The sequence below is a fragment of the Eleutherodactylus coqui genome, unplaced genomic scaffold (assembly GCF_035609145.1).
Source record: "Eleutherodactylus coqui strain aEleCoq1 unplaced genomic scaffold, aEleCoq1.hap1 HAP1_SCAFFOLD_53, whole genome shotgun sequence".
Classification (NCBI taxonomy): domain Eukaryota; kingdom Metazoa; phylum Chordata; class Amphibia; order Anura; family Eleutherodactylidae; genus Eleutherodactylus; species Eleutherodactylus coqui.
In genome coordinates, this window is record NW_027101708.1 from 461,473 (window position 1) to 487,524 (window position 26,052).

At 44.5% G+C, this 26,052-nt stretch overlaps 1 protein-coding gene across 1 annotated transcript in view; it reads right to left on the minus strand.

Annotated features, from left to right (window-relative positions):
* Window positions 1-26,052, minus strand: part of LOC136590905 (mycocerosic acid synthase-like polyketide synthase) — a 157,979-nt gene that overhangs the window by 49,807 nt on the left and 82,120 nt on the right. The window contains 4 exon segments of the mRNA XM_066588427.1: window positions 5,728-5,909; window positions 8,191-8,394; window positions 9,688-9,848; window positions 14,301-14,454. Of these exon segments, the coding sequence (XP_066444524.1) occupies window positions 5,728-5,909; window positions 8,191-8,394; window positions 9,688-9,848; window positions 14,301-14,454 (701 nt within the window).

The following is a 26,052-nucleotide window of genomic DNA, read 5'->3' on the forward strand; positions in this document are numbered from 1 at the left end:
AAAATCTACAGACAAGATGTCGGTACCGCGATGGGGACGAAATGCGCCCCTACGTTCGCCAACTTGGTGATGGGAACGTTCGAAAAAGAAAGGTTTACGGATGAGCGGATAAAATTATATAAACGCTACATAGACGACCTCATCATAATTTGGGACGGAAGACAGGAAGATTTGATGGATTTTCTGGAGAACCTATCAACAAATGAATTTAATTTTAGGTTCACATACGAAATATCAGCGACAAGGATTATATACCTGGACCTAGTAATAGAAGGGAAGAACAACGAAGTTATTACGAAAACTCATTTTAAGAGAGTGGACGCTAATAGCTATTTGAATTTTAATAGCTGCCACCATAAGAGATGGAAGAAAAACGTCCCTTATGGCCAATTTCAGAGAATCAGAAAAAATTGTACGAAAATAGAAGATTATAACGAGCAAGCCAAAATACTAGAAAAAAGATTCAAGGAAAAGGGGTACCCAGAAACTTTAGTGAAGGCCGCATACAAGAAAGCTTTAAATTTGGGAAGTCTAATAGTAGACAGAACAAAACAGGTAAAAAATTCAAAAAAAGAGAGAGAGAGATATGAAGCAGCTTTCACCACAAAATACAATGCCCATGCAGGAGAGATTAATGGTATATTAAGGAAAAATTGGATAGTCTTGAAAGAAGATCCATTTTTAGAAAAACAACTAACCACAAAACCATTGTGCATATTTCGGAAAAATGCAACATTAAAAAACCTTATCGCTCCGTCATATCCCAAGAATGGAAAAGAAAGAAAAAGTAGAGGAGGAGATAACGAGAAAGGAATAGGAGGTGCTTATAAGTGCAAGAAAAAAAGATGTATATGCTGTACGAATATCCAACATGGTGCCAAGAAAATTCAACTTCCTGATGGAGAAGAGTATATGATAAAACAAAATATGACCTGTGATGTGACAAAAGTCATATATATGTTGGAATGCCCTTGCGGGCTGAGATACATAGGAAGAACCATCAACACGCTACGAGGAAGACTTAATAAGCACCGTAGCAATATTAAGAAAGGATTCGATAAACACAGCGTGTCCAGACATTTTAGTACCCACCATGCCCAAGATTCCTCCCTTTTAAGAGTTATTCCCATAGAAAATATTAGGGAGAAATCAGTGGAGAAGCTAAGATCCAGAGAAATGTATTGGATATTTCGTATGAATACTCTGGTCCCTAGAGGTTTGAACGAAGTGGTAGAGAAATTATAAACACATAAAAAATACATATAAATTTACAGATAAAAATATAGTTCCATTTTAGTTTATGTATTTTATCCATTTATTGCATTCTTATATAAATCCGTTAATTTATTGTCTTATACTAGATAAAAATATAATGAAAATAATGAGATCTTTTTAATATTTTTAATAATTTTTATATTTAACATCTATATATAATATTTATATTTATATTTATTATGTAATATATTTATGTTTGCATACAGTTTATTTACCAATAAGAGTTTATGAACGGAAAAAATTTATAATATAATAGGGGTCTAATGTCTATTCGGATATTATATGTTATTTTATTTTTTAATTCATGTATTGCGTAATAATAACAAAACATTAGTTTTATACAGTGATGTTGGCCAGTAACATCCATCTGATTAATGTATCCAGGAATGCGAGCGAGCCCGTCCATACTCCCGTTCTCACACAAGAAGCAGCGCCCGACGAGGTGACGTCACGGCCCCACGTGACTTAGTCAGCTGACACTTGCGGAGGAGGCGTGGCGCCGCTGGACGCTGTGAGGGAAGGAGGACGGAGCGAACCGCATGCAATGGAGGTATGTAATTTTTACTATAAATGTCTTGTATGTAGTATGTTGCCACACTTGATAAAGTCCCTTTCATGGGATGAAACGCGTTGTGGAGATTAAAAGTACTGATGCCATATTCCCGGAGCGCGGACCTATTTTGTTATAGCGTGTATACACTTTAGTCACCAATTAAGCCACATTAACCAAAGCGATTAATGGGTTTCACCTGCCCTCTCGGTTGGGTATTGGCAATTTTTCTCAGGTACATTAGTACTGTTGGTACACCAATTTTTGTGGGCCCTCGCCTACAGTGTAATCCAATTAATTTTTTGCCCACCTGCATTACAGCTGACGTAACATCAGCGGTGATGGGCAATGCAATGGGATATTTTTATGTACCGCCGGTGGGTTCCAGGGAGCCACCTTTGCTGTGGGTCCACAGGGAGTTGTAAATGCATCTGTGTCCACTTCTAAAGAACCCCAGTCTGACTGGGGCATGCAGTGTGGGCCGAAGCCCACCTGCATTAAACATGACATTATTACCTCAGCTGTGATGGGCAATGCAATGGGATATTTTTATGTACCGCCGGTGGGTTCCAGGGAGCCACCCATGCTGTGGGTCCACAGGGAGTTGTAAATGCATCTGTGTCGACTTCTAAAGAACCCCAGTCTGACTGGGGCATGCAGTGAGGGCTGAAGCCCACCTTCATTAAACATGACATTATTACCTCAGCTGTGATGGGCAATGCAATGGGATATTTTTATGTACCGCCGGTGGCTTCCTGGCACCCACCCATGCTGTGGGTCCACAGGGAGTTGTAAATGCATCTGTGTCCACTTCTAAAGAACCCCAGTCTGACTGGGGCATGCAGTGTGGGCTGAAGCCCACCTTCATTAAACATGACATTATTACCTCAGCTGTGATGGGCAATGCAATGGGATATTTTTATGTACCGCCGGTGGCTTCCTGGCACCCACCCATGCTGTGGGTCCACAGGGAGTTGTAAATGCATCTGTGTCCACTTCTAAAGAACCCCAGTCTGACTGGGGCATGCAGTGTGGGCCGAAGCCCACCTGCATTAAACATGACATTATTACCTCAGCTGTGATGGGCAATGCAATGGGATATTTTTATGTACCGCCGGTGGGTTCCAGGGAGCCACCCATGCTGTGGGTCCACACGGAGTTGTAACTACATGTGTCCACTTCTTAAGAACCCCAGTCTGACTGGGGCATGCAGTGTGGGCCGAAGCCCACCTGCATTAAACATGACATTATTACCTCAGCTGTGATGGGCAATGCAATGGGATATTTTTATGTACCGCCAGTGGCTTCCTGGCACCCACCCATGCTGTGGGTCCACAGGGAGTTTTAAATGCATCTGTGTCCACTTTTAAAGAACCCCAGTCTGACTGGGGCATGCAGTGTGGGCCGAAGCCCACCTGCATTAAACATGATATTATTACCTCAGCTGTGATGGGCAATGCAATGGGATATTTTTATGTACCGCCGGTGGGTTCCAGGGAGCCACCCATGCTGTGGGTCCACAAGAAGTTGTAACTACATGTGTCCACTTCTAAAGAACCCCAGTCTGACTGGGGCATGCAGTGTGGGCCGAAGCCCACCTGCATTTCATCTGATGTTAGCTCTGCTGTCCAGGGCACTGCAATGGGATACAGTTATGTACAGCGGGTGGGTTCCAGGGAGCCACCCATGCTGTGGGTGCACACGGAATTCCCATTGCGGAGTTGTACCTGCCTGTGACTATTTATAAAAAACCGCGGTCTGAGTGGGGCATGCAGACACCTTGACAGAATGAATAGTGTGTGGCACATAGGTTCCCCATTGCTATGCCCACGTGTGCAGCTCCAGATGGAGGTGGCACAGGATTGGATTTCTCATTGCTTCTGCACAGCATTGTGGGCTATCGCCCCGCCCCTTTTAAAGAGGGTCGCTGCCTAGCCGTGCCAACCCTCTGCAGTGTGTGCCTGCGGTTCCTCCTCATGGCAGACGCACTTATAAATAGACATGAGGGTGGTGTGGCATGAGGGCAGCTGAAGGCTGGGCAGGGACAGTTTGGTGTGCGCTGTGGACACTGGGTCGTGGGGGGGTGGTTGGTCAGCATGTAACCCAGGAGAAGTGGCAGCGGTGTGTCATGCAGGCAGTGATTGTGCTTTGTTGGAGGTAGTGTGGTGCTTAGCTAAGGTATCCATTGCTAATGAGGGCTTTTCAGAAGTAAAAGTTGGCTTAATAGTGGGACCTGTGAACTTGAGATGCAGCCCAACATGTTGCCCCTCGCCTGCCCTATCCGTTGCTGTGTCGTTCCCATCACTTTCTTGAATTGCCCAGATTTTCACAAATGAAAACCTTAGCGAGCATCGGCGATATACAAAAATGCTCGGGTCGCCCATTGACTTCAATGGGGTTCGTTATTCGAAACGATCCCTCGAGCATCGCGAAAAGTTCATCTCGAGTAACGAGCACCCGAGCATTTTGGTGCTCGCTCATCTCTATTTCCTATCAATTCCCTCCTGCAAATCATTTAGAAAAATGTTAAAGAACACTGGGCCTAGGCAGAGTCTTGTGGTACCCCACTTGATACATTCTTCCACTTGGATGTGCAGCCATTTATGACCGCTCCTTTACATACGATCACTCAGGCAGTTGGGAATCCACCTAGCAGTTGCCTTGTGTATCCCATATTTGGTCATTTTTTCAATAAGTATGCTATGAGATACTTTGTCAAATGCTTTACTTAAATCAAGATATACTATATCCACCGCATTTCCCTGATCAATCCAGTTGGTGATTCTATCATAGAAGGAAATTAGATTAGTCTGGCATGACTTGTTTGTTGCAAACACATGCTGGCTCCGGTTAATTACTCCATTTTTATCCAAGTACTTGCATACATGCTTTCTAAAAATTTGCTCAAGGATCTTTCCCGGTATAGAGGTCAGGCTCACAGGCCTGTAGTTTCTTGGATCCACCTTCTTACCTTTTTTAAAGATTGGGAAAGGGCAAATGTTATCCCTATCTTCTGGGATTTCTCCTGTTCTCCAGGTATTTTTAAAGATGTTAATTTGCTAGAGGCAGATGCACCAATTGAAATGGCTAATTAGTCTAATGAATTCCAGATGTGTTGTATTTCAGTGGAATTCCGCAGCAAATCTTGAATCTTCTTATGTATTGCGTGCACATTTGCGCATCCCTATGGACCTCTATGGGGCTTTTGTCACACGAAGTTAGAGCATGCTGCAGTTTTTTTTCCAGCACGACTGAAATGTATGTACAAAACACGAACATGTGAACTAACCCATTGAACCAATGGGTTCTATTCTTTGCGTATTGTGTAAATACACCTGAGTGCAATCCTTAGGGCTCATTCACATGGGGAGCTAGGCATGCAAAAATCAAGTGCTTAAAAAACATGCAGCTATTAGAACCAATGGTTTCCTATGGGAATGTTCAGATTCCTTCATATGAATGTTCCCATAGGAAACCATTGGTTCTAATAGCCACGTGTTCTTTACGTGCGTGATTTTTGCACGCCTAGCCCCCTGTGTGAAAGAGCCCTTCCTCTGTGCTACATGTTCAGAAGTCCTGGCATCACTTCTGTTTGCCTTCACACAAGGCTATCTACTGGATGGCAAAATGATTTGGCTCCACAGAACATTTGGATCTTGTCTGTTGGTTCATGCTGAGATGAAATAACTTTTGTGTAGTTATAAATGTAACAAATTTAACCCAATGCTGATAACTTGCTGCAACAAGTAACATTTACACAAGAAAAGCTATTGGAAGAGCAAAAGATCCGTGTCACAGTTATTTCACATATTAAGTGTCAAACTAAACTTTGCTAGATCTGTATTACAAGATGTAACTCCGTAAAATAACTCGTTCACTTTACTGAATGTAAGACATCGTACCTTTTTTAAAGCTTTTAAGAGAACAACACCACATCCTTCTCCTCTTCCATATCCATCAGCTTTGTTGGAAAATGGTTTACATATCCCGTCTGAAGAAAGCATCTTTGCTTTGCTAAGCATAACGTACATAAGAGGTTCAATGATGCAATTGACTGCTCCACAGATCGCCATATCACAATCACCTGTTGATGACCGGTATCAGTCTTTGTAACAAGAAGCACTTTTCTGTTCATAAGCCAGAAATACAGTAATTCTCCTTATTCTTAGAATTAAATATACTATTCTTTGATATTAAAGCAGATCTGTTATGTAGTTAGGTTGTCCTGTACGAGGGCTGCATATTATAATGACAGGTCTGATTAGTTTTTATACCAAATGACAAAGATATACTGTGCCTCTTGGTTAATAGCCAAAATAAAATACAGCAGACTCACACAGAGGCTTTCTATATTATGAGTCCAGTGTTTTACTCGCCACCTTACTAATGAATGAGGCCCACTAAAGTAACTGTCAGTAGTTGCCAGTTATTGGTGAGGTTGATGGGAAGAGGCGGAGAGTGCTAGGGTCATAAATACAGCCGACTTTGGATTGAACTGGATATAATAAGGCCCAGCACTAGCACCAGGCTAATCCAGGCAGATGTCAGGGCACACCACACCTGGGGGAACCCACCAAGAGCCTCTTGCCACAAGTGACAGGGCAGACAGGAGGAATGAGGATGTGAGGACCTGCAGTGCTGTGGAGAGGAGGTGGGGGGGCTGCAATGATGTCAGGAGGGGTGGAGCTCAGCAATAGAAAATAAACTATACGCTAGTGCTGAAAGATATCTGTGGATATCACGAGGGGCGGAGCTCAGCGGTGAAGAATTGAAAGTCATGGGATAATGGATTTTTGGGTGAGACGGATACAACTTTCAAGTGATGGCCAGAGCCACATTATAGTGACTATCCAGCCAAACAAATCCCACATGGCATATCAATTCAAGAAAATCACTGCCAGCAGCCACACTTACTGATATAAAATGCAAGGGTAAGCGAAGAACCACTTCCCTCAGCATGCGGACAGCCAAATTACTATATGGAGGAACATTACACAGTATGGCCGCTGGCAATGATTTTCTTGCATTGATATGTCCTCTTTCCCTAGTTTGTTTCTGATGACAGTGTAGGGACCTGCAACAGGATGTGCACCCTTGACATGGGCTTGTATTTTGGCCAAAATATTAACTAACGCCTCGGTTTATCTATGTGCAAACTCACAGTTGAGTTTAGACGTAACGACTATAAAAAAATATATATATCGGTAAAACGAAAGTGAATGATAATTGTTCAGTTTAAATGCAAGCCAATGACTAAACAACAAACGAGAATATTTAACTTTTCATTCAGTTTTAACCAGCATAAAAATCATTGGCAACTCGTTCGCTTCTCGCTGCATCTAAACTCCACTTTCACTCCACAGTCTCCACTCAGTACATAAATAGGAATGTAAAACACTGAATGAGAAGCCAATGGTTCTCAACAATGATCTGCTAGTCTAAACAGGTTACACAAAAGCGGACAATTGTGAACAAGCTTGTGGTGAACTTTCTCACTCGTTCAAATGACATCGGCTCATCTAAAAAGGGCCATAATACTAAGCAGCCTCCCCCACCCTAATATGTGGTCGGGGTGAATGGTTGGTTATCAGTATTTTGCACCTGTGTAATCCTCCTCCATATAGCAATCTGCCTGTCTGCATGCTGAGGGATGTGGTTCTACACCTGGTAGGGATTTTCCAGGCTACCCAACAACAACAGAAATTTTGAAAGTGGCTCATCATAGGTTAATAAAATAAAAGCAGCCATAGTCACTTGCCTCTGATCACATGGCACTCCTGTTCCGATGGTGCACGGTTCACCGCTTCTCTCTACTCCCTGTAGCAGCAATAACATCACCATATGATCACTGCGGACAACCATCGGCACTTTAGCTAGTAATTAACTGCAGTGGTCACATGTCCGTATGTCAGGACATCGCTGCTAGCTTGCTGAAGGAGGAAATAGAGAATAGTAGTGGGGACTAGCAGAACAGGAATGGCGGGCGATCGGTTAGGGGGAGTATGGCTTATTTTATGCTTTTAAAACATGGCGAGTGGTTTTCAAAAGTTTTTAGATTTAGCGGGATAACACGGTTAAATTAAAAAATGGGTGACAGATGTTAAATGTGGGGAAACAATAAATCCTAAATTTGCATTTGCTGCTTAAAATTAGTCACTAGTATTATATGAAGCAAAGTGTTTGTACTTTATTACTGACATGTCGTAAACCTCAGTAAATTGCTGGTGCATATGGTTATGACTTAGGTCTCACATAGCCAAGCAGCATGGGGGCACAAGCCACGTGGGGCTACCGAGCCTTTGGTTGGGGATTACTGCAGTATAGTATATGAGGATATTCTTATATTATACTTGTGATGTATATACCTTGTTGGATGGATTGGCAGGCGTAATGTAAAGCAACAAGAGAGGAAGAACAAGCGGTGTCGATGGTTAGAGAAGGGCCAGTCAGGTTGAAGCAATATGATATCCTGTTGGCGGGCATACATGCGGATGTACCTACTCCATTAAAATGATTAATGTTATCAGCGCAGTTATTGTAAATGCTGTATGCATCTCTGTTCATGATACCTGTAAAATAAAATATAGATTAAAACTAGTAGCTCCTATAGATTTATTACAGAGTCATTTGTAAGATACCAGAATCATCCACCCAAAAGATACAAGTTTACACCCAGCCCATGGAACCCGGAGCCCAAACTTTATTTCCAGTGGTAGATAACTAGCATGGAGAACTATATATGTAGCAAAATGAACCCTCTGCCACCTGGTTATTACTGGTCAGTAGAGATGAGCGAGCACCAAAATACTCGGGTGCTCGTTACTCGACCAGATGCTCGAACAATGGTCTGCCGGCACCCCTCAATTGTTTTTCATGGAAGGACTTTACATATAAGCCTTTCCCTGAAAAACAATAATTTTATTGTTTAAAAAAAAAGTTACCCTCCACCGCTGCCGTGTCCCCCGCGGGGATGAAGTAAAAGAAAAACCGGGCTGCTACATCTGCCACATCTGTGACAGATGCAGCAGAGGAATTCTTCAATTCCCTACCACAGCTGTCACACATGACAGCTGCGGTAGAGGATCCTACTGCCGGCCCCCCAGTAAATGGATTTCAGGGAAGGGCTTTAAATATAAACCCTTCCCTGAAAAAACAGGAAAAATAGTGTAAAAAAAAAAATAGATACTCACCTCCCTTCAGCTGCCGGGGCTCAGCCGCGTCTTCTCCACACTGTCCCCGACTCTGTAGTGCTGATCTATCAGCAGGCGGGGATTTAAAATCCCTGCCTGCTGAAAGAGCTGATTGTGATTGGCTGAGGTGCTCAGCCAATCACAATCAGCGGCAGCTCCATTGAAAACATGTGGGGAGGAGAGGGTGAAATTTTCTCGAGCACCCGAGCACCACGTGGTGCTCGGCTCGAGTAACGAGTGCATTCGAGTATGCTAATGCTCGAACGAGCATCAAGCTCGGACGAGCATGCTCGCTCATCTCTACTGGTCAGCCATTCATGTGCAGGACTATCCTGTAACACTACAGAGGAGATACCAAGCCGGCTGCAACTTCCCCCAGTACCATCAACTGCCTGGAGTGCCAAGAGCGGGATTAAGGGTCACAAACTGATCATCCCAAACCTTGCGTTCTCAAAGGATTGTGCATCTTGGCTCACCCCTTTTAAATACGAGCGTTACAGTCTTAGGCCTTATTCAGACGGCTGTAATGTGGCCAGTTTTTAGCTTTGATATTACAGCCACAAGATCTAAAACTCTCCAGGTTTAAGTGAACTAAACATAACTCATCATACTCTACAGCATCTGCTACATGGGGCCCTAAATGTTTCCATTCTAGTATCTTAATAACCTCACCTATAAATACTCCAGTTTCACTTCCACTAATGCTTTCTGTAGGGCAGCCGCCATCTTCCAGGGCCCTGTATGTACATTCAATCAGTAGTTTTTGCTGTGGATCCATATTCTCAGTTTCAAATTTGTGGATTCCAAAAAGTTTATGATCAAATTCATTAATTCTACAAAAATGATTAAAACATTAAAATGCATTCAGCGATCAGATATTAAAGTGTATTTAAGCTCTAAATGTTTATCAAAGTACTGTTCATTTAATTACAACAGGAAGTTTTGGAAAGCGGTCAGTGACTAAAATAGACCCGACTGCACTCTATCATACAATGTCCCAAAAGTCATACGACTGTCAAATAATGGGAAGATGTATAATGCAGAATACGACATTACACACGTGTAGAATGGTTGGACACACAAAAGCGACCCTCCGGTTTCAAATTTGGTTCCAGACCCTAAGGAGGAGCAGGGTATAGTACCTGCAGTTCTTCTCTGCTGTCCCTCCGATCCACCTTCCTGCTTTTAGTCATCCAAGATGGTCCATACAATCTTCAGACTACCTAACCCCCACAGAGCATTGGTAATGTTACGACTACCAGTATACTTTACCTGGTTTTTGATTTCCCAGAGCTGCTCATTTGATCAGCACTGACCAATAAGAGAAAAGTGCATAATGTACATAAAATAGTTAGAAAATTGATGGCTAAAAACAGGATCTGGAACTGCAGATTGAGAGGCAACAGAGAAGTACAACTTCAGGTAATACACTCCCCTGCCTCAGGACAGAATTGTGTCCCAAAACTGGATGGTCACTTTAAAGCAGAGTTTCTATTGGTACCATTTTTGAGTACATAGGAAAGAGGCTTAAGACAACAAAAAACCCACAAGATTCAGCAAAAGCCTCTAAGAAATCCTCCCATGACACTCCCCATACAAGCCATCCTAAGGAGATGCAATTAGAAGAGGACAACAAAAACCACACCGCCTCCCTGCTAGGCTCAGAAAGTGATTCCAAAGATAACCTCCCAATAAATTCATCCTCAGACAATAAAAACTATATCAAGGCTCTGCCAACCAGGGAGAGCATTAAAGATCTATTCAAAGAATTCACTCAAAACAGTCAAAGAGGACATCTCAGATTTAAGGAAAGGCATGAAAGAAGTGCATGTTAGAATCAACACCCTGGAGGACTTTTGTACTAAGATAATCCACCGGGTAGAAAAAGTCAAAGATATTCTGATCGATTAAGAATTATACCTCCAAAGAATTCACATAGATGACCTGGAGAACCGCTCCAGACATAACATACGTATACGTAGAATTCCAGAGAATGTCCCTGACAAGGAGATCCCCACCACCCTCTCCCAGATCTTCAATGGCCTTAGAAAGAGATGAAGGCGCGGATCTTGGCCTGGAAAGCCTCACAGAGTCGTCAAGCCCAGATCCGTGAACTCTGACAGGCCATGAGACGTTTTCTGCTGCCTACAAAGCTTTAAAACCAAAGAAGAAATTTTGAACAAAGCCAGCATTGCCAAAAAAAATTGAATTTGACGACAACAAGGTTCAAATCTTTCAAAATCTCTCCAAACTCACACTTGATCTGAGGAGACAACTCAAACTCCTCACAGGAGCGCTGAGGGACAAAGAAATACCCTAAAAGTGGCTCCTCTCATTCGGCCTTGCAACCTCATGTCCTAATAGAACATGCATGATCAAAACCCCTGGAGCACCCCCTGGTTCTAAGCAAACTAGACCTCTCTCACATTCACATTTCAGATTGGACATCTGCAGATGAATCGTTTGATCTTCCCCTTCTCCTCAAAATGGATTCCTGGACCCAAGTCACCCCAAACAAGCCAAAGAAGGTGAGAAGATTAGAGCTGGACCACACCAGGTCCCCCAGAAAAGATCGTTCATCAGACACCATTTGACCAGATGGGACACTTCATACCTTCTCAACAATCTGCTCTCCTTTGAGGAGATAAGTATTGACAAGTTTGCTCTTCATTTATTGCAACTTGCCTGTTTATCATTTTTGTAGATTTTTTTTCTTCCTTTTTTTGAACTTTGTCATTGTTGCATTCGGCTACACTAGTAGATCTGGATCTGCCTGGAGCAAATTTAGTTTGATTCATCCAGTTTATCTCGCCGACCTTTGCTATTATAGGATCTTAAGTGACCCCCCTCTGGTTTGCGGGCCCTTCCCCCACAAACTTTGGATTTTTTTGCTTTCGAACCTGCCCAGCTGCTAAAAGTAACCAAAATTTTTTTTCTCATCATCGTGTTTTTCCCTTTCTGTATTCTACCCAAATTTTATAAATAAAGAATTTAAATATAAAAAAATGTGAAAAGAGGGGGGGGGGGGGGGTTAATCTTCAAATATTTTTGTAATCATTAAACTTCTTTTTTTTTTCCTTTCATTTTGGTCCTGTCAGAGAACTTTAACCAGAGATAGTCTAATCACTTATACAATATACCGCAACACTTCCATGTTGCAATACATTATAATTCTGCAGGCAGTCTATTAAGCTCTGTCTTAGGCAGAGCTTAATAGGATGAAATACATGGCAGACCTGGAAACCATCAAAGGCTCAAGCTGCCTTGACACCTGAATGGCATCCCACAATCTCATTGCAGGTGAAAGAGGATCATTCGGGAGAGAGATCGAGCCCCCACCCACTGTCAGGCCATTTAAATGTTGCTCTTAGAATTGACAGTAGCATCTAAATGTTCAACAGTCAGGAGTTATCACCTGTTGTAGCTATTGCAGCTTTAATGCAGAGTTTCTATTGGTACCATTTTCGGCTACATAATACTTTTTTTGGTTATCAAAGACCGCCAACACCAACAGCATATGGAGTAGGCGCGTCTCCTGCAGCTGCTTCATACCCCACCACCCCACTCAAGGAGGAGCTAAAGGGGTTTTCCCACTAAAAGCATTTATCTTCTCTTAGTAGGACAGGGTATAAAAGTCTGATTGCTGGGGTTAAAAATTCTGGAAGATCTAGTAATCAGAATAGCATACCCTGACCGCATCATGTGAATGGAATGGCAGTGCGCATGCATGGTCGTTGGTCCATTTCCATGGGTCAGAATGAGATAGCTGAGCATGATTCAGTGTGTTCCTTTAGAAACATGCTATTGTATGAACTGTCAGTAAAACTAAAAGCAATATTTTAGACACTCATTGTTAAAACCAATCCCTGCCCTAGAAGATGTCCGATAAAACTTTCTCTGTGTGATTGTAACGTTGATATAAGTAAGTGATAAAAATATCAGAGCAAAAGGATCATTTATCGTGGAAAACTAAACCCTTGATAGGAGGCTCTAGTAACCTGTTGTACCACCTCCAGCTTGGATACAAGATGCAATACCGGGGGCATGGAGGCTCTAGTACCCTGTTGTACCGCCTCCAGCTTGGATACAAAATGTGATACGGATGGACATGGAGGCTCTAGTACTCTGTAGGCTGCCACTTACTTGGATACAAGATGTAATACAAGTGGGCATGGAGGCTTTAGTACCCTGCTTGGCTACCTCTAGCTTAGATACAAGATGTGATACAGGTGGGCATGGAGGCATATGGGTTCTGTATGGTATCTTGCAGCATATCGTTCCACATTTGCAATCTCATAGGCTGTCGAAGTTGGGTTCCCAGATGGTTCTATTAGTAATAAATCTGGCCATGGGGCAGGCCACGGGAGTGTGGCAATATTGTGGGGGCTTACTGTGACCCCCTTGTCTGTGGGGCCGAGCATTACCCTGCTGGAAAATGCCTCTTGGAAGTCCTGCTATGAGAGGAACACATGTGGCTGCAGGATGTGCTTAACATATCCCTGAGCTGTTATTGTCCCTCATACCCCTACTAGGGGTGACCACCTGTCGTATGTGATGGCTCCCCAGACCATCACACCAGCAGTGGGCAGTGTGCCGCTCCACAACAAAGGCAGGATTGAGGCTCTCACCCCAAGGTCTCCAGACCCGGCCGTCATAAGTCTTCAAACTAAACCTGGATTCCTCATTGAAGGCAATGCAGTTCCACTCCGTAGCAGTACAGTTTCATCTTTCACAACACCACTGCAAACAGAGGTGGCAGTGGATGGGTTTCAAAGGCCGTACATGTAATGGGCACTGTGAGAACAAATGTCCTTCAGCCAAGTGCCTGGAAATGGTTCCAACAGACACAGGGACCTGTGACGATGGGTGGTGGACAACAAAACAGTTGGAGCTCCTTGTGCTTGGTCCCAACACCTCCTAACAGTCTGGTCAGAATGGCCCAGCATGACGAGCAATTAGTTGATACGACCATCCAGCTTCTTGCATTCCAATAATGGGGTGAATCTTTTGGATTGCATCGTAGAAGTGTCTAGTGGTCAACAAGCTCTACACAAGTGGAAAAACACGTCTACTATACACAAAGAGCCTCCGAGAGCCTATTATGCCCTCCGGTGACAAGACCATTCATCTAATTACCACAACTCTCATCATTTACAGATCTGCCTGAGATGGAACCGCAGGACGGGGTCTGCAGCAAAAGGACAACTGCTTCTAGGGGCGGGATTTATTTTGACAAAGTGTATACTGAAAAATGTTACATCAGTAAAGTGACATAATGTACTTACCCCTCCACAAAAGCAGCTCGCTCGGTACATATTTTTCCTGGCTCATTAGAATCAGAATCATACCAGTGTTTGATGTTAAATCTTTCTTCTGGTATCTCAGTGGTGCAGTTTTTTCCCTCAACAAGAACTTTCCAAAAGTTGTCAATTCCCTCACCTGTACAGTAGAAATATGACATTAGATATTCATGAACGGTGGTAGATAGAGTAATAAAAGGAGATAAATCTATCAGATCTGCAGTTAATGACACGATTTGTATCTGGAAACTGTACTACTATTTCCCTGGGCTGTTTATCTGGGCACTGTGTAAGCATCGGCACATGATAGTTGTGGAACCCTGCAAGAGATTTTACCCAAGTATGGCTGGTTTCACGCGGCCGAGAATCTCGCGGAACTTTAGTGCATTGCGAGACGCTCCAAATCCGTGCGAATATGAACTCCATTCCTTTGAATGGAGTCATATACATGAGCGATGTTTTCCCTTAACGCATCACGGTGACGGAAAATATTGTGGCATGTTCTATCTTTTCGCGTTCCTCGGAACACATCGTCAATTCATTTCAATGGGACCTTAAATACATTGCATGGCTCTCAATCAATAGGAAACACTTCTGATCAGCTAATGCGCATGAAACTCGTGGAAATTTACAAAAGCGATGCAAGGCGTTTTGAACCTGAAAATTGCCTCACATCCGCTCGCCCCTGTGTAGGTACCCTAAAAATGGCACATCACACACTCCTAATGAAGTTATACTTAGTTCCTCTTTAATCGGAATCTCCCTCTTTAGTCTACAAGATATTTTCCCAGCTGCACAAATTCTCCGGACTGCGCTACCTCAATTAGTTTAGTTCGCAATGCGCAAAAAATTAAGTGTGCCCTAAATTCATTTCTTTAGGGAGACTTACCATATTCCCTAATCTAAGTCTTGTCTATACTTCTATACTCCCTTTCAGAATTCAATCTCCTTCATTCAACTATATCCCCACGCCTCATACACCCTAATACATCTCATATCTGTACATACACATAGGAACAGTTGGTGACTGGCTCAGACAGCTTTATGTATACTACCCTATTTATATAAAAGACTAGCTTACCCGTCGCGCGTTGCTGCGAAGACAGACATACATACATACATTCGTTTTTATACATCTAGATAACAACCAATCGCAGCGCAGCTTACATGTTACCTCAGCTTTATAATATATAACACCCAATCACAGCGCAGCTTTCATGTTACCTCAGCAGTAAGAGAAATAACAACCAATCACAGCACAGCTTTCATGTTACCTCAGCAGTAAGAGAAATAACAGCCAATCACAGCGCAACATTTATTCTGCCTCAGCAATATAAAAAATAGCAACCAATCACAGCGCAGTATTCATTTTACCTCAGCAGTATAAGAAATAGCAACCAATCACAGCACATCTTTAATGTTTCCTCAGCAGTAAGAGAAATAACAGCCAATCACAGCGCAACTTTCATGTAACCTCAGCAGTATAGGTAGCAACTAGAGATGAGCAAACCTACTCAGCCACGCCCCTTTTTCGCCCGAGCGCCGCGATTTTCGAGTACTTCCGTACTCGGGTGACAAGATTCGGGGGACGCTGTGGGTGAGTGGGAGGTTGCAGCGGGGAGTGGGGGGGAGAGGGAGAGAGAGAGGACTCCTTCCTGTTCCCCGCTGCTACCCCCCGCTCCGCCACGCTCCCCCGCCCCCCCGGCGCCCCCCGAATCTTTTCACCTGAGTATGGAAGTACTCGAAAATCGCGGTGCTCGATCGAGTAATTACTCGAAACGAGTACGTTTGCTCATCTCTAGTAGCAACCAATCACAGCACAGCTTTCATGTTGCCTAAGCACTATAATATATCACAACCAATCACAGCACGGCTTTCATGTTACCTCAGCAGTTTAAGAAATAGCAACCAATCACAGCACAGCTTTCATGTTGCCTAAGCAGTATAATATATCGCAACCAATCACAGCACAGCTTTCATGTTGCCTAAGCAGTATAATATATCGCAACCAATCACAGCACAGCTTTCATGTTGCCTAAGCAGTATAATATATAGCAACCAATCACAGCACAGCTTTCATTTTACCTCAGCATTCTCAATATCCAGCAATTGTCTTGTGAAACGTTCGGCGGATGCATCACTTTGTAGTTGAACACGCTTGCTCGTAATGCCTTTTGCTTTCGTGCTTAAGATGGAAATCAAACGATCTTTGTCTGGGGGGCATAACTGTCAACAATGCTCGCACGCACGCCACCTATCGTAGGATAGATGTACTATGCCAGTGATCTTCGCAGGAGTGTACTCAACACCTTCCCAAAGTTTCATGGCGATTGGATGAATGGTGTAGTAATGCATAAAGGACAGACCAACTGACAGACAGACATACATTTATATATATGACATCAGGAAGTGAGAGAATTAGATTCCGTATGTAAAATTTGGACGCTAATTCTTTTGCGCTTAGAATTGAATAATCGAGTTGGGACCCTTTAACTTTTCTTATTTATGACATAATCAATGCTCGTGCCAAGTTTCAAGTTTTTATGACATTGGGCAGTGAGAGAATTAGATTCCGTGCGTAAAATTTGGACGCTAATTCTTTTGCGCTTAGAATCGAATAATCGAGTTGGGACCCTTTAACTTTTCCTATTTTTATGACATAATCAATGCTCGTGCCAAATTACTTCGGGAAGTGAGAGAATTAGATTCCGTACGTAAAATTTGGGCGCTAATTCTTTTGCGCTTAGAATTGAATAATCGAATTGGGCCCCTTTACCATTTCCTATTTATGACATAATCAATGCTCGTGCCAAATTACATTGGGAAGTGAGAAAATTAGATTCCGTAGGTAAAATTTGGGCGCTAATTCTTTTGCACTTAGAATTGAATAATCGAGTTGGGACCCTTTAACTTTTCTTATTTATGACATAATCAATGCTCGTGCCAAGTTTCAAGTTTTTATGACACTGGGAAGTGAGAGAATTAGATTCCGTGCATAAAATTTGGACGCTAATTCTTTTGCGCTTAGAATCGAATAATCGAGTTGGGACCCTTTAACTTTTCCTATTTATGACATAATCAATGCTCGTGCCAAATTACATTGGGAAGTGAGAAAATTAGATTCCGTAGGTAAAATTTGGGCGCTAATTCTTTTGCACTTAGAATTAAATAATCGAGTTGGGACCCATTACCTTTTCCTATTTATGACATAATCAATGCTCGTGCCAAATTTCAAGTTTCTATGACATTGAGAAGTGAGAAAATTAGATTCCGTACGTGACTTTTGGACGCTAATTCTTTTGCGCTTAGAATTGAATAATCGAGTTGGGACCCATTAGCTTTTGCTATTTATTTATTTTTTTTAAATCAAATTTTATTAATTTTTAATAAACACAAATGTATACAAACATAGTTGTCTGATATCTCTGGAAAAGCAGAAACAGATATCTCCATGTAAGCAATATCAGCGATTCATACCATCGGATAATATCACTCGGGATAAATCACTACAACCCGATAATACAATAACAATGAGTTATACACAAAAGAGGGGAAGGGGGGGGGGAAAGGAATGAGGGGGGAGGAAAGAGGGGTGGGGGAAGGGCCTTAGGGTAAGGTGAATCTCCGCCTAGTGAATAGAAAATAGTCAGATAGCAGGTGTACCTCGTCTCGTTAGTCCCACAACGCCAGGAGCCGAACCTCGCGCCATGGTGCCCAGGTTACGATAAACTGGTCATACGTGTTGTTTGTCCAGCTGTGCAGTTCCTCCATAGAGTAAAGGTTATCGACTCTCTCCCTCCATTGACCCATCGAAGGGGGAGTGTTTTGCAGCCAAAGACAGGGGATTAGTGATTTAGCTGCATCCAGAAGTAGGGCTATCAGTTTGTTCCTTTTAGAATGAAAGTGTGTCTGTGGCCTCCATAGAAAGACTAGGTCTGGTGAGATTATCGTCTTTGGGGAAATTTTTCTGATAATTGTGTCTACTCCCCTCCAGAAGGGGGTCAGGAGCGGGCATGACCACCATATGTGTAGGTATGTCCCCTCCCCGACCCACATCTCCAGCAGATATTCTGGGTGGCGAGCTTGCGGTCAAAAAGCCACTGGGGGGTCCGATACCACCTTACGAGCACTTTGTAATGTGCCTCTTGGGCTATAATGCAAGGTGACAGGCCGAATGACGTGTTCAAGATTGATCTAGACTCCTCTGCATTAATGTGTATACCCAGTTCCCTCTCCCATGAGGAGAGGAAGGCTGGTTTGTAGGACTGTCCTGGGGAGACAAAGTTCTTCCTGAGGTAGGAGATGCTTTTTTGGGATGTTTTATTTCCCAGCCAGGCCCTCTCAAAGGGAGTATAGGGTCTAGTGGATCTGAATTTATTAAGGAAAGCTCTGAGCGTGCCCGCCACCTGGGCCCTCTCTAAGAATGTGAAGTTCTCTTCAGGTCGCAGCATCTGAAGAATGCTGTTCGGATCGCAATGAGCCATGGCCTGCAGGTTAGCGATGTGAAGGGGCCTGAGTTTCTCCCACACTGGCGCTATGTCTCCTCTAGACAAAGGATTCAGTATGTTCGGTATGGAGGACATCGGTAGCATTGGTGAAGGGGCCGGGGCCAGTGTCTCCCTAAGTCTGTCCCAGACCTCGCAGGGGCCCCTAAGTAGCGGACTATATGTTCTGGACTGATAGCGTGCTCTCACTGGAAACCATAGGTCGCCATCTAGAGAATGCCTGTTGTAGCCTTCTGCCAGGCTCACCAGGAGCTTATCCCCCTCCCTCTGAGTAAGGTCCCACCAGTAGCGAAGTTGGGACGCTTTGTAGTAGTCACAAAGGTTGGGGAGATCAATGCCGCCCTCTTTACGGCCCCTTATCATAAGGCTATGTGCCAGTCTCGGTCTCCTCCACCTCCACACAAAGCCCGAGAAGGCCGCTCGGAGCTCTTTGAAAAAGCTCGAGGGGAGGTGGATAGGGAGCATCCTGATCTTATATAAAATGATGGGTAGGATGTAGGTTTTGATGATATTTTTCCTCCCAAACCACGACACACACGGTATGTCGTAGGTTTTGAGGAGCTGTTTGACTCTGTCGGTAAGGGGGACGAAGTTCACATTAAATAGATCTTCCGCTCTTTTAGTTAATTTGATACCCAAGTACTCTATGTAAGAGGGTGCCCAGGTTAAGGGCGAGTTGGTTCTTATTTGCTCAAACTGCGCTGATGGGATAGAAATATTTAATGCCGTCGACTTTGCTAGATTAATCTTGAAGTTTGATATTCCGCCGAATTCATCCAGGGTTTCTAGTAATCTGGGCAAGCTTTTCTGGGGATCGGTAACTATGAATACCGCATCGTCCGCGAAAGCCGCTACCGAAAGTTGTTGTCCACCAATGTCAAGACCCTTGACTCCTATGTCCTGTCTTACTCTCAGTAACAGAGGCTCTAATGACAGAATAAAGAGGGAGGGGGAGAGGGGACACCCCTGCCGAGTACCATTTTTTATAAGGAAGGGAGGAGAGAGAATCTCGTTTACTCTCAATCTTGCGTGAGGGCACGCATAAAGCGAAAATATCGCTCGGATAAACTGCGCTGGAAAATTAAATCGATGCAGCACCCTCTCCATGTATAGCCAGTCCACCCTATCGAAAGCCTTTTCGGCGTCAGTACCTACTAAGGTGAGCGGAATCTTGTGGTGTTGAGCGTATCTGGTCGCATGGAGAAGTCTGAGACAGTTATCTCTCCCCTCCCTTCCCTTGACGAAGCCTGCCTGCTCCCTGTCTATCAAAGAGGGCACCCAGGGAGCCAATCTGTTTGCAAGCAGTTTCGCCCAGAGCTTCATATCTTGATTGATCAAGGATATGGGGCGGTAGTTCCCACATAGTTCAGGGTTTTTGTTGTCTTTCGGAATTAAGACAATGTGGGCTTCCATGGCTTGTCTCGGCAGGGACGCCCCTCCCATCAAGTCATTGAACAAAGTCGACAGTCTCGGGCCGAGCACTTTAAGGAAGGTTTTATAATATTTGAGAGGGAAACCGTCGGGGCCCGGGCTTTTATTCGGGGGACTGGACGCTATCAAATCTTCAACTTCGGATATTGTTACTTGGTCAGTCAGCGAGGAAGTCTTAGCCGAATCAAGTTTAGGCATTCGAATCTGTCCCAGAAACCCATCTATCAGGTCGGCCATGTCCCTCGGGGAGAGAGCATCGCTGTCTTTTCTTATATTATATAAGCTCGAATAATATTTTCTGAATTCCTCCGCAATATCTACGGAAGAAGTCATTGCTACCCCCTCCGGGGATCTAATGGCCCCGATCTGGGTCTTGGTCCGGGATTTTTTGATCAATGCTGACATGAGTCTACTGCCCCTATTACCTTGGGCATATATCTTGTGTCTGAAGTTCAATTGTTTCTTGTTGAATTTAGAGTTTAATAGTAATTTCAGGTCAGCTCTGACCTCCGCTAGCTTACTCAGGTTTTGTTTTGTTTGGGACAGTTTCGCAGAGAGCTCCAGTTTAGCAATCTGAGAAAGTTTATCATCAACGGCTTTCTGTATACGCTTTTTGACCCGGGAGCCCAGGTCAATCAGCAGGCCTCGCATGTAGGCCTTATGGGCTTCCCACACCAACGGGGAACTGGTCTCCTCTACTGAGTTAAGGAGGAAGTACTCCTCGAGCTGCTTAGACAGGTATTCCCTGTCCTCAATTTGGTCAAGAAGGGAGGTGTTCAAGGACCATCTCCATTCTTTGACACTTGAGTGTGGTGGGCGAATCGTCACATGCACGGGGGCATGGTCCGATATTGTCATAGTATCTATATCAGCTCTGGTCAAGGTCGCGAGAAGGGCGGAGGAGACCAGGACGTAGTCCAGCCTTTGGTATGTTGAGTGTACCGCGGATAGGTACGAAAAATCCCTCGTGGTGGGGTTTAGGAAGCGCCATGCGTCTACTAAATCTAGTTCCCGAATCCGTCTACCCAACTTCCTCAGTTTTCCCTGCGAGATCTGGGACCGGCCCGAGGACGAATCCAGCACCGGGTTAAAGGTAACGTTAAAGTCCCCCGCCAAGATGACCTGTCCTGCGCTGAAGTTTTTCAAAATGTCTAGCTGCTTTAGCAACCAGGGTATCTGATCTGTATTGGGGGCGTATATGTTCGCAAGGGTAATCTTAGTGTTATTCAAGGTGCCTCTCAGGTAAAGAACTCTGCCCTCCTCGTCCCGGAATTGAGCCTCCTCCACAAAATGAACCGATTTGTGTAGAAATATGGAGACTCCCTTCGAGGCCGACGAGGGGTGAGTGCTGTGATAAGTGGTAGGGAAGCACTTCCCCGGAAGGGAGAAGGATTTGGTTCCCTTGTAGTGGGTCTCTTGGAGGAAGAGGATCTTTGTATCGTACCTTTTCAGAAGTAACTCCAGGTCGTGGCGTTTTTGTGGCGAGTTGAGGCCCCTGATGTTGAAGGAGGTAAGGCGCAAACCGCTCATAGTAGGGCTCCTGTTCTGAGAGAGAGAAGGACCAAAAATTACTGTCAGTTATAGGACCCACTTACTCGCAGGTGTTAGGCCAAAGGGACCCACGCGGGGCTCCTCTGCGAGAGCACCACCCTAGATAAAGGAAGGGTAACAAGTCGGATTGAGGGGGGGATAGAAAGGAGGGGAAGGTGAGGAGGGGGGGAATGGGGAAGGGTGTGCACCAGACACACTTGTCAGAAATACACGCTAGAATCCCTATCTAGGGAAACTCGGCTTCAAGTGTGACTAGTAGACAACAGACAGTGATTGAGCAGAGGTGTGCTCAATATCTGAGGACGGATTCCGAAGTCCCGGGGAGTCACAGACTCTGACGGGAGTACGGAATAAAAGTTACTGCCTGGACATTACAAGCAGTCACCCAGCGGCTCCTCTGGAAAAAGGGCGGGTGGGATAACACCCGCTAAAAAAAAAAAGACAAGTAAGTATTATGCAACGGCATAAGCACCTATAGATTACATTCTAGTGCAAGCATGAATATAATGAAACATTAGCGAAAGTAGCATTAGTGGCAATAATAGGACTAATATTAATACAACTATACGGACAAAACTCAAAGGTCACAGTCACCAATCCCATGTCATGAGCCGGGGAGGGGGGGTAGCAGGGGAATAAAGACCTTCAGCGTCCATCTGGAGCAGTTCTTTACCCTCCGACCCGGCCGTAGGAAAATGATGCTGCAGAAATCTGAAGAAAGAACGTAATAAGAAACGTAATAAAAACAACCGGTAACAGGTCGGTGAATGCAAGACCAGCCACAGGGCGGGAGCAAGACCCCTTCAGTAAGCAGACACTGTGGATGGAACTAGGTCTGCCTCTGGGGTATGCAACGCCTCCGGGCCACCATGGTAAATGGGTCGAATGAACACGCTCTTTAGCGTCACGGGTCCTGTCGTGGCTTCTTCTTCCTCCCCTTTGGGGATTTGGAGTTACTTGCTACCAGCCAGTCCCCAGGGTCCTCAAGCGGTTGGAACTGGATCGGATCTGGAATTGATTGCCAGTTTGGGAGGGCTATAGGCTCGATATCCAGAAGCTCCCATAAATTATGCATTTCCTCCTGGGTGCGAATGTTGACTCGCTTGCCCTGGATAGTGATGCTGATTCCGAACGGGAACAACCAAGCGTAGCGTAGCTCCCTGGACTTGAGGATCTCTAGTAGCGGGCGTAAAGCCCAGCGTTTAGCAAGGGTAGACGGTGCCAGGTCCTGGAAAATCCGAATCAGCGAGTCTGAATACTTCAGGTCTCCGTGCATTCTGGCTGCCCTCAGCACTGCAGTCGTGTCTGGAAATGCAAGCAGTTTGCAAATTACGCCCCTGGGGGGTTCCGCAATGCCAGGTGGGGGTCTGAGAGCTCTGTGGATTCTCTCGATATTGATGTCGGATGCCCTTTCTACACCCAACAAAATGGCGAAGATTTCTTTGGCAACTTTCGTTAAACTTTCGCTCGCGCAAGATTCGGGGATTCCCTTTAGGCGCAAGTTGTTGCCCCTATTTCTATTCTCCAGATCTTCTTGGAGTAGGAGCACTCTGTTAAGGTGTAAGTGCTGATCTTTAACAGCTTGCTCAAGTTGCAGGGAGTGTGACACTATGGCAGCGGAGGAAGTCTCTAAGTCCTCCACTCTGTGGCCCAGCTGTTTCAGTTCGTTCTTTATCTCAGACAAGTCTGAGCTGATGGGGAGCAGTGCTTGGGAGAGTAAGCTTTTCATGAACCCTCTGGAGACAGACTCACCCTCCTCTCCGTCCGAGGGCAGCTCTTTTTCTTCCTCTAGGCTGGATGCAGGGATGAGCTCACGTGCCGGCGCCATCTTGGATGGGGGTCGCGGGGACCGGGCCTGCCGTTCTCTGAAGAAGCGCTGGACGTCTGCCTGCACTTTGGCCGGTCGAGGGGTTCCCTGCAGGTCTGTGCTTCTTTCCCTTGAAGTTTTGCCCATTTTTGAAGCTGCTTGCCGTTGCTGTGAGGCTCCGTGGGTCACTGCTTGTAGGAGCGCGGCTCTCAGTCAGCCATCCCGCTCAGCGTCCAGCAGCTTTTGCTATTTATGACATAATCAATGCTTGTGCCAAATTTCAAGTTTCTATGACATTGGGAAGTGGGAGAATCAGATTCAGTACGTAAAATTTGGACGCTAATTCTTTTGCGCTTAGAATTGAATAATCGAGTTGGGACCCTTTAACTTTTCCTATTTATGACATAATCAATGCTCATGCCAAATTTCAAGTTTTTATGACATTGGGAAGTGAGAAAATGAGATTCTGTATGTAAAATTTGGACGCTAATTATTTTGCGCTTAGAATTAAATAATCGAGTTGGGACCCTTTAACTTTTCCGATTTATGATATAATCAATGCTCGTGCCAAGTTTCAAGTTTTTATGACATTGGGCAGTGAGAGAATTAGATTCCGTGCGTAAAATTTGGACGCTAATTCTTTTGCGCTTAGAATCGAATAATCGAGCTGGGACCCTTTAACTTTTCCTATTTTTATGACATAATCAATGCTCGTGCCAAATTACATCGGAAGTGAGAGAATTAGATTCCGTACGTGAAATTTGGGCGCTAATTCTTTTGCGCTTAGAATTGAACAATTGAATTGGGCCCCTTTACCATTTCCTATTTATGACATAATCAATGCTCGTGCCAAATTTCAAGTTTTTATGACATTGGGAAGTGAGAGAATTAGATTCCGTGCATAAAATTTGGACGCTAATTCTTTTGCGCTTAGAATCGAATAATCGAGTTGGGACCCTTTAACTTTTCCTATTTATGACATAATCAATGCTCGTGCCAAATTACATTGGGAAGTGAGAAAATTAGATTCCGTAGGTAAAATTTGGGCGCTAATTCTTTTGCACTTAGAATTAAATAATCGAGTTGGGACCCATTACCTTTTCCTATTTATGACATAATCAATGCTCGTGCCAAATTTCAAGTTTCTATGACATTGAGAAGTGAGAAAATTAGATTCCGTACGTGACTTTTGGACGCTAATTCTTTTGCGCTTAGAATTGAATAATCGAGTTGGGACCCATTAGCTTTTCCTATTTATGACATATTCAATGCTCGTGCCAAATTTCAAGTTTTTATGACAATGGGAAGTGAGAGAATTAGATTCCGTACGTAAAATTTGGACGCTAATTCTTTTGCGCTTAGAATTGAATAATCGAGTTGGGACTAGGAATGAGCGAGTATACTCGCTAAGGCACCACTCGCTCAAGTAATGTGCCTTAGCCGAGTGTCTCCCCGCTCGTCCCGAAAGATTTGGGTGCCACCGTGGGGCGGGGAGCTGCGGGGGAGAGCAGGGAGGAACGGAGGGGAGATCTCTCTCTCCCCCTCTCTCCCGCCCGCTCTCCCCTGCTCCCTGCCGCAACTCACCTGTCAGCTGCGGCGGCCCCCGAATCTTTAGGGACGAGCAGGGAGATACTCGACTAAGGCACATTACTGGAGCGAGTAGTGCCTTAGGCTGCCTGCAGACGAGCAGGTCGGATCCGGCAGCGAGAATTCTCGCCGCGGGACCCGACCCGAGAGCCTGCAGGGACGAGCGCGTACTCACCCGCGCCTGGCGGCCCCAGCTCCTTCATGCGCTGGCTGCGGCGCAGCCGGCGCATGCGCAGACTGGAGCCGGCGGCTGGGTGAGTGCGTGCCCGACACAAAAATAGGACATGTCGCGGTTTGTTTGCCGCGTGAGATTTCGCGCGGCCAAACCACGGCCGTCTGCATAGGAGTGCATATTGTAATGCACTCCTATGCAAACTTTCAGTGGCGGAAATCCCGCGGGAAATCCCGCCGCGGGATTTCCGCCCGTGTGCAGGCGGCCTTAGCGAGTATACTCGCTCATCCCTAGTTGGGACCCTTTAACTTTTCCTATTTATGACATAATCAATACTCGTGCCAAATTTCAAGTTTTTATGACATTGGGAAGTGAGAGAATTAGATTCCGTATGTAAAATTTGGACGCTAATTATTTTTCGCTTAGAACTGAATAATCGAGTTGGGACCCTTTAACTTTTCCTATTTATGACATAATCAATGCTCGTGCCAAATTTCAAGTTTTTATGACATTGGGAAGTGAGAGAATTAGATTCCGTATGTAAAATTTGGACGCTAATTCTTTTGCGCTTAGAATTGAATAATTGAGTTGGGACCCTTTAACTTTTCCTATTTATGACATAATCAATGCTCGTGCCAAATTACATCGGGAAGTGAGAGAGTTAGATTCCGTACGTAAAATTTG